The 9,315-nt window shown below is 31.8% G+C and overlaps 1 protein-coding gene across 2 annotated transcripts; it reads right to left on the bottom strand.

The window, feature by feature from the left end:
* Positions 1-4,513: 4,513 nt before the first annotated feature.
* On the bottom strand, positions 4,514-9,254 carry LOC101488807 (uncharacterized). Of its 2 annotated transcripts, XM_004488029.4 has the most exons (3): positions 7,150-9,254; positions 6,661-6,720; positions 4,514-5,656 (listed from the first exon to the last, which is right to left on the bottom strand). In XM_004488029.4, the coding sequence occupies exon 1, from the start codon at positions 8,901-8,903 to the stop codon at positions 7,344-7,346; it is 1,560 nt and encodes a 519-aa protein (XP_004488086.1). In that variant the 5' UTR covers positions 8,904-9,254; the 3' UTR covers positions 4,514-5,656; positions 6,661-6,720; positions 7,150-7,343. The 2 variants fall into 2 exon arrangements, with proteins under 2 accessions (XP_004488086.1, XP_004488085.1); XM_004488028.4 differs by lacking the exon at positions 6,661-6,720.
* Positions 9,255-9,315: the final 61 nt, after the last annotated feature.

Below are 9,315 nucleotides of genomic sequence, written 5' to 3'. Positions count from 1 at the left end.
TATATATATATATATTAAGTAATAGAAAAAAGAAATCCAAAAAAGTAAAATAGAAGGAAAAAAAGTGGTACATTTTGAGATATTTTGTAGAAAATATATTAAAGAAAGAAAGATAAAAAATTTGTGTATTTGTTTGGAATGAGTAAAAAGTAGAGAAAATAATATAATATATTTTTAAATAATTAACAAAATATTTTCCAATAAAGCAAGAATATTTTACATTAGTTTTTTAAAATTTTAACATCAGTTTTAATAATAGAAAAAATTGGTGTAATAGTAATAAGTCTTGTAAAGAGGGATTTTTTATACCAATTTTTTAATTCGGTGTAAAAAACACTAATTCAGATTAGTTTTACCACTAAATCGACCTTAAAAGTGAAAAATTCGGATCAAAATCTCCAAATTTAATACTATAAATCAATTTATTTTATAATTGTTTTTATAAAATATTGGTGTTATAAGTCGGTTTATAACACTAATTTTTAGATAAAAAAAATGTGTTATAAGTGTTCTTATCGCAATTGTTTTAATGTAAAATTCAGTGTTGTATGTTATTGAGTGTGCCCAAACTAGTTTGATGAGTCTTCATCAACTTTTGTTTTTTTAGCATCTTGTAAACAAGTTTTGTTTTAACTTTCAGTCATACTAGTTAGTTTTATAATTATTTGAAGAAGAAGAAGAAGAGGAATTCGAATCTTCTTAGATTATTTCTAAATATTTTGATACTAACTTTTTAACTAGATAAGTTCTCAAAATTTTCTCATTTTGTTTTGATGTTACATGTCAAATACGTTAAGGAATGGACACTTAGAAAGTTACAAAGGGTTAGTGATGGCACAATGTGATCTCAGATTGCAAAATTGCCTTTTGATTGGAGCTAGAGCACAACAATAAGGACAGGGGGCGCATTGCGCTAGTCACTGTGCTATAGTGCACATCCTGGCACAACTCATCATCTCTAAGTGCATTGTGTTGCACCATATATATTGGTGTAGTACATAACGCCTAGACCATTATTTAAGTTAGGATTCAGATTTTTGGATGCAAAGTAGAATGCAGTTACACGTTAGAGGAGGTCTAGTGTAACCTTTATGTGTAATTTTATTCTCACTATGTATCTTTTATCAAACAATATGAGTAGTTAATTTATCCATTGATTAGGGATTCGATGAATCATCTTGAATCTTGTAGTTCTAGTTTTTGTATGATATTTATGCAATTACAACGTATTTGATTATTCATATATTTGTATTCTTAATATTTTTTTGATTGGTCATCATATAATTGAACCTACTTATTATTTCGTCATTTGAAGGGAAACTATTAACATTTGTTTAATAAATTAATGTTTATTTATGTTTTGAGTACCGAGATCACATAAGGAATTAGGATTTGGTGTCCTAAAAAGAGATTTTGAGCTAACACCATTACGTGCAACCAGAAAATTAACACAAAGCTCTCAAAAAAATTTATACTAGAATATTGAATTCTGATGTTAGAATGTTGTGATATTTATTTGAAATGGTTGATTTACTGATTTTGATATTATGAGCACACTAGGGTTTAACTTGATGTTATAGTTTTAAACTTTAAGAACTTATTAGTGATTTACTATGGTACTAATAAAAAATGATCAAGTGATAGTTTTTAAAAGAAGTATTTCAATAGTGAAATTCTTGAATTATTTTTATGTATTATCATTGTCGAAATGTATATTTAAGTTTAATATGAGAATGTAACATGTGATATGTAAATATTTTCTTTTTATATGAGTTAACATAACCAAATTGTATGCATGTAGATTGGTTTGTATACATAGACTAAAACTTATTTTATTAATTTATAAATTATTATAAATATTTTTTTTTATTAAAGACCTAATTTTTAAAATTAGAACATGCCTCCAAAAAATTTAAGACAATCATATATATATATATATATGATTATGTAATTGAGGAATTCAGTAAAAAAAAATTAGAACACATTTATCCATCAACATTACCCGACATTGTTTCTTGAAAAAAAATTGTTTCATCTTTAGTATTACAATTAGAGGGTGGAAAATCAACCTTATCTCATTTAATCTTTTTAAGTCTTTTACCGATTGACCTTTATCAGCCAGAATATTATAATAATTTTATGTATAATTTTTTTATATCAATAATTTTATGTATAATTTTATATCAATAACTTTATTTATAATATTATAATAATTTTATGTATAATTTTTTTTTTGTGATATTCAATTTTAGAGTCAGAGACAAGCTTTAAATTATGAGTGTGACTACTATGTCATATTACATATGTTGAACATTGTAATAATCGGTATTGTTGATTTATGGACGCAGGTCAAATTTTTTACAAGTTGATATTAATTGTAATTTTTTTTTGTATGATAAAAAATTACAAGTTGTTATTGATTGTGTTGTTAATGTCCATATGATATAAAATTATGATCCAGTCAATATTGATTGTCTTCTTTTTTGTTCAAATATTTAATGACTTGAGATCATTTCATTCGAATCAAATTAAAGAAGTTCAACAAAATTGTATGAATACAATGTTTGAATAGTTGTGTATTGAATATTGATTTTGTAATTTTGTTAGTGGACATCTAAATCATCTGAAGCAGAACCCAACCTTATAATTTCATGTGTTAAGCATATGATTTTTCCGTCTTGTCAAGAGTAGTCAGAAATGGGAGACATATTATTTGTACTCTATATTTTGTATGAACTTTTGCTATTATATATTTTGGTTATTAGATAGTTGTATAAAATTGTGGTTGCAAGTACAAAATGATTTAAAATTCAGTACGAAATATTGTATGTATGATGGAGTAGGAGCAGTAAAACCCCTTTTGTTATCCGAGTGTTACGACTTTGTTGCATTACCAAACGAATAACAATTTCTATGAAGACGATTTCTAATTATCATTTCATTGCTTGAGCAATTTGATACAATTGTCATAGAGTTGTCAAATTTTTTATGCCTTAGTTGGGGTTTGTTGATTAATCTAATGACAACGAAAAGTATTCATACTTAGTTTTATTCTATTTTATTTATTTTCTTTGATTCTAAAATTTGAAGAATATATATATATATATATATATATTCATTCTTTTTCTCTTTGGAGTGCTCTAAATTGCCATTGTCTTTTCTCTGTTGCTTAAGATTTTCTGAGTAGTATATGTGGAGTGAAAGTTCAGGATTACTATTCGATCTGAAAATTGAAAAAACTGCGAAGCTAAATAGGAGAGTTAGAGAAGCAAAACAAACAAAAATAGAAGCATTGAAAGAAATACTTGCTATTGAAACTCTGCCTAGGGATTCTGATATTGAGTTAGAAGATATGGATCCAGCACCACCATTGCCATCTTGACATGTTCTTGGATATTTCGGTAGAAGAAAGGCTCGTGGATAGATGACGCATGGATTTCAAGTTGCGAGGACAGTACATTTTGAAGTTAAGTCATTTGTGTTGAGTGCCTTGAAGAATGAGCAATTTCCGGGTGTTGAGGTTGAAAACCCGAATTAGGACCTGACAAAATTATTTGAGATATGTGGTACAACCAGCCCTCTCGGTGGGACTTAAGATGCAAAAAGGATAGAGTTGTTTTATTTCACTTTAACGAGGAAAGCTAAATATTATATTTCATCTATTCCATCTACAATCCGTACTTGGGATGAGTTGGAGGAAAAATTTCTTAATAGGTACTTTCCAATGTCCAAATTTATTAAGCAAGAAATGAAATTATGAGCTTTTGAGCTAAAGAATGCTGAGAATTTATATAATGCTAGGGAGAGGTATATATTTCTTGTGAAGAGGTGTCTCAATCATCACAAGAGAAGCAAACATGTGTCAACAAGAGTTAAGCGACCTGAATGAAAGACCTTGAAATGCAAGTGGGATAGTTATCCAAGCAAATGGCAAAAAAGACTAGTGGGAGGGCAATACAGTTGATAATCCCAAGAATGAAAGTTGCAAGGTCATTAGTTTGAGAAGTGGAAAACTGATTCCACCACCTATTCAAAAACCACAATAGAAAAAATGAATTAGGTGATGGGAAGTCAACGAGAGAAAGAGAAGATGGAAGAAGCTGAAGTTGAGAATACATAGGTCAATGAGGATGTGAGTAGATCCAAATTGATTGATGAAAGTTCATTGTTGAAAAAGTCACAAAATGAAGAAAGAAGGGGGACAAGCCTCAAATCATTCCTCCTTATGTGAAATTACTAAGTTCATGGAGATTTTCTCTCGATACGCTAAATTCATGAAGAAATTGTTAAGCACAAAGAAGAAATTCATTGAAGAAACAATTGCAATGATTGAGAAGGGCAGCACTACAATGCCGTTTTTAAATTATCTCTTAACTAATTGATTCATAAAAAATAATTTTTAATTATCTCTTTAACTAATTGATTCTTGAATCTACACCAAAGGGCAAATACGTTCACATTACTGAATTGGCACTACTAAACAAATTAATAAATTCAGTAAAAAAAAAACGAATGAATAAAATCAAATTTTCAATAAAATTGATAATATTACATAAAATCATGATAAAACTTCAAGTTAGCTGCCTACTAACTAATGCAGTCCTCCTCTTATTTGACCTCAGGATCAGATAGGTGTATTTGGATTAAAAAAATTGAAATAGGAAAAGTTAACCAGAGCTGAATAGGTGTGTTTGAACAAAATTAAAGATGTCTGCAGGGTCTAGGAATTATGGGTGTTCAAAAAAACCAAAAACTGAACTAAACTGCCGAACCGAACCAAATTGGTTTTGAACTGAACTGGTTTAAGAACCAAACTGTTTTCGAACTGATTTTGTAAAACTAAAACTAAACCGAACCGGTTTTTCAATTCAAAAAACAAACCAAACCGGTTATTTGTTAAAAAAACTTGAACCGAATTTTTTTTAGAAGTAATTAAAGGTAATTATGTAAATTTTGACCTATATGAACAAAAAAATTAAGTTAAACCAATTCAGTTCGATTCAAAATAATAAACCAGTTCACCACTTTTATAAACCGGTTTGATTCGGTTCTTTGAACTGAAAACAGGTTCAGTTTGATTTTCCAATCTAAAAACCAATTCGGTTCAATTTTCAAACGGTTTTAGTTCAGAACTGAACTTTGCCCACCCCTACTAAGAATAGCCTCTTTAAGGCACAATATACAACTTCCCTCGAAGAGGAATATGCAAATTCTCAACTAGAGGTAGACTTTACCCAATCGGCCATACAGTATACTTATTTCATCTTCTCTTGTATGGGAAACTCCTCTCTATATATCTATCTCTCTCTTGTACTTTATATATGCCCAGAAAGAATTAACAAATTCATATGGTTTTCCTTCAGGTCCATGTCGAAAACTATTGTTACAACCTCGGAGACCATGGGAGCCAAAAAAGATGAATAGAAAACCTTATTTCAACAGAAGAATTTAAACCCAAAGGCAACCATTTAGCCAATGATAAATTGAACTTCATGCGTGAAATTTTGTTCAACATGACACACCATATCTCGTTAAATATTGGTGATATCCGGCGAGCTTTAAACTTGTAAACAATCGATCTGTACTCATTGACTGAATCGTGAAACTCGGACCTCTCCAATTACTGCAAAAATATAAGTGTGCTTTGTCTCTGAACCTGCAAGGCCAAAAAATATAGGTTTCAGTGATTCAAACAAATAATAATAAATAAATCATCATTATTGCTGATTCAAACAAATAATAACAAGTAAATCATCATTATTGCTGATTCAAACAAATAATAATAAGTAAATCATCAAATTTCAGCTACCTTGAGTTAAACTATTAGAATATCCAGATTCAATAGGAAAAAATATGAACTTATTCTCTACAGTGTAGGAAAACCTTTACTTGTGATGAATCTGAACAGCTTAAGGCTACATAAACACTACGGTCCCTTCACATCATATGCCTGAAACATGAGTTATTAATTTCAAACCTAAGTAACTCATATTTCCAGCATAGAGTCAAAAGTTCCATGATATCCAGGCCTATGTGCTTAATTCCAAGGATTTTCCCATGCAAAATTCAAAACAACCCATGAAAAACCTATTGATCTGCTCCACTGAGTCTGAAATGTTACAGGTTTGGTACAATTTTGGTGGTAAACGGAAGAAGAGACGGGTCCATATATAATGTAATTTAATTACAGGGTTGTATAGCATACCGGGAATTCCTGGAAAGACTGTTTACTCATTGAAACGAGTTTCAAAATACTTTTCCTAAGCTTGAACGCAAAAATTATGTTTAAGGCATACAACAATACTTATGTCTTATTTAAAGAGGGAAAAGACAAAACTGAAGAATATTTTGGAAAAGCTTTATTTTTTTTAACTAACATTTGACATTTGTTGTGTTGTTACTTTTCCTGAGAAAAAAAAGAATGGGGTGGATGCTAATGAAACAAGTGAAAGGCATGTCAAAGTATATGCACATTCCCCGAATTGATGGTAACTATTTGGCAAAAATGCAGATAATCCCTTCCAACTATAGGCTGCAGAAAACCTCCTGAATGTTAGAAACTCAGCAATTCAACTCCCTAAGCTCACGAAACCAAACAAAATTTAACCCTTCCTGCATGTAGTACAGAAAACCACCTTTAACGAGTCACAATATGCATACCTTTAACCAAGAAGTTGAATTGCTGAGTTTGGAACCACAGGGAGATTTTCTGCAATCAACCTGTAGATAAGGAGGGTTCCTTACATTTGGCCAAAATCTTTCACAACAAATTATGAATGAAAATATACAAGACAACTATCCTTTATCTATTGCCAAATTTTGAGCACGAGAATAATAAAATTTTCTTTTGACCCCTTTTCAAATGTTTGCTTTCTGTGTATCTTTACTAATAATCTTCCTATCTTCTTTACAACTAAATTTGATTTACCATGAATTAGACAATGATGTTACACATTTCATTCCATTTCTTTCATGTAGAACATATTTGTATACGCTTGAATAAATGACCAAGATATCAAATTAACTACAAAATTAACACATTTCATGTTATTCCATTTCTTTCATATATAACTTAATAATAAAGGAAAACAGAACATATTGAACATTAAAAAAAAACTATAAAACCAAATTAACTAGTGAAGAATATACCTAGCTTCAGGTTAAAAAACAATCAGCAGATCTTGGAGGGAATGGCAATGCAAATGTAAATGTTGGTGACCTCTGGAAAAAAGAGGCACCCTGCATGATTATAGCATTCCTTTGTACAACAAGCAGGAAACATGCACCAGTACTTGAAGCAAAATGGTGGAAGCATTGTCTAGCCACTAGATTGCAATAGCACTTCAATAAACAGCAATGGGTATATCTGCATTTGTACTTTCGTGAAAAGGTTTCTTCTTCAACGAAGTACTCGAGGTGCTGTTCTGGCAAAGAGCTTCCTGAACACGAGCAGCTTCCTGAACACGAGCAGCTTCAGCAGGCATTCCGGCATTCAAAAGAAACGATCTTAAATTATTTATTGTGATTTCATCGGGAGCGCAACAAACTGCCAACATCTTATCAAAGATACCAATTGCTTCAGCCATTCTCCCTTTCATACAATGCCCAATAATAAGAATGGTATAAGTCAATTTATCCGGCTTGCACCTCTTCTCCTCCATTTCGGCTAGAATTTTATTAGCCTCATCAACATTCCCTGATTTACAATATCCATCAATAACAGGATTGTAGACAAATGGTTGTGGAACAACGTCACTCTGCTTCAGTATTCTCAATATATCACGGGCCTCATGTAATCTGCTGTTCTTGCAAAAACCATTGACAAGAACAGAGAATGTATACAAACTTGCAGAAATTTTCCTGTTGTTCATCTCATCCCACATTTCCAACGCACATTTCACTTGGCCAACTATAAAATAGCCGTTAATGAGGGAAGTGAAAGTAACAACACAGGGATAACAGCCATGAAAGAGCATCTTCTGGTACAAGGCTAGCGCAGACGCCATGTCACCCAACTTAACAAATCCGTCAATAAGAGCATTAAAAGTAAATTTATTAGGCATAGTTCCGGATCTAATCATTTCATCAAAAAGCAACAATGCCTCCTCCATCTTACTCAACCTGCAATAACCCGATATTATCGCCGTATAACTAACAACATCAGGCACCACCTCCCCTTTCAAACAAACCTCATTAAGCAAACTTCTAGCTCTATCAATCTCACTTATCTGGCATAAACCGTGAATAATAGTATTATAAGTAATCACATCAGGCGAACAGCCAAAACTCCTCAGATCACTAAGAAGCTTAAAAGCCTCGTCAATTTCTCCAACCCTACACAAACCTCTCACTAAAACATTTATCGTGTAGGTCACCGGCCGATACCTCAACCGAATAAGCTCCCAAAACAAAACAACAGCATCACCAACTTTATTCTGCTTAATCAAAATATTAAACAAATCATTGTAAACAACAGCATTAACTCCAAAATTATTACACTGAAAATCAGCAAGTAACTCCTTGGAAACATCGAATCTACCGATTAAACCAAACGACGAAACCAAAAACCCTAACAACCAATTATCAGGAACCAGACCATCAAACCTCATCCAATCATAAACCAATTTCGCTGAACAATGACGATTCAATTCGCAAAGCGATCTCAACAACATACTATAAGTCCAATAAGAATGATTCATACGCAATTTCTCCCTACTGAATTCAACAACCTTAAACCCTAATTCAGGAACGTTGTTAAATCTATCATTAACAATCTCTGAAACAATCAAAGGAGTTAAATGCTTACTAAAATAAAACAAAAAACGTTCGTACGAATCGTAACGAAGGAAAATGGTGGAAGCGATTTTTACGAACCAAGCTTCAGTCCTTTTGATAGAACCCATGTGATAAGTGCAAAATCGTCAATGCCGGCAGCATCGGATGCTCGAAGGCGTATAAAACTTAAGGTGGTGAAGGATGAGAGTGTTGTCACGTGCCTTGTTAATGCATTGGTAATGATGGTTGTTGATTGAGCACGTGCGGCGGGGTTGGGATTTGAGTTACAATTGTTTTCCATCGAAGTAGATGAGTGCATGAGGCTGGAGCATCTTAGGGAGATGGTGATGAATATCGGCGAGAAATGACTGCGTTGGGGGAGGAAAGGATGACACGGTTGTTTGTTCTTACTGCTTATTCAGTGTTAGGGTTTTCGAATGTGAGATCAGATGTGATGTGATATATGTGAATTTATTAAAAATACAATTCATTTCTTCAGTTAATTTTGGCAAATATACTTTTGGTCCCGTATTTTTTATA

This window comes from Cicer arietinum, chromosome 1 (assembly GCF_000331145.2).
Source record: "Cicer arietinum cultivar CDC Frontier isolate Library 1 chromosome 1, Cicar.CDCFrontier_v2.0, whole genome shotgun sequence".
Taxonomy (NCBI): Eukaryota; Viridiplantae; Streptophyta; class Magnoliopsida; order Fabales; family Fabaceae; genus Cicer; species Cicer arietinum.
The sequence above is the reverse complement of the archived record's forward strand: the minus strand, read 5'-3'. Positions and strand labels throughout refer to the sequence as shown.

Coding starts and splice junctions, on each gene's coding strand:
- LOC101488807 (XM_004488029.4), bottom strand. CDS start 8,903: ATGGGTTCTATCAAAAGGACTGAAGCTTGGTTCGTAAAAATCGCTTCC.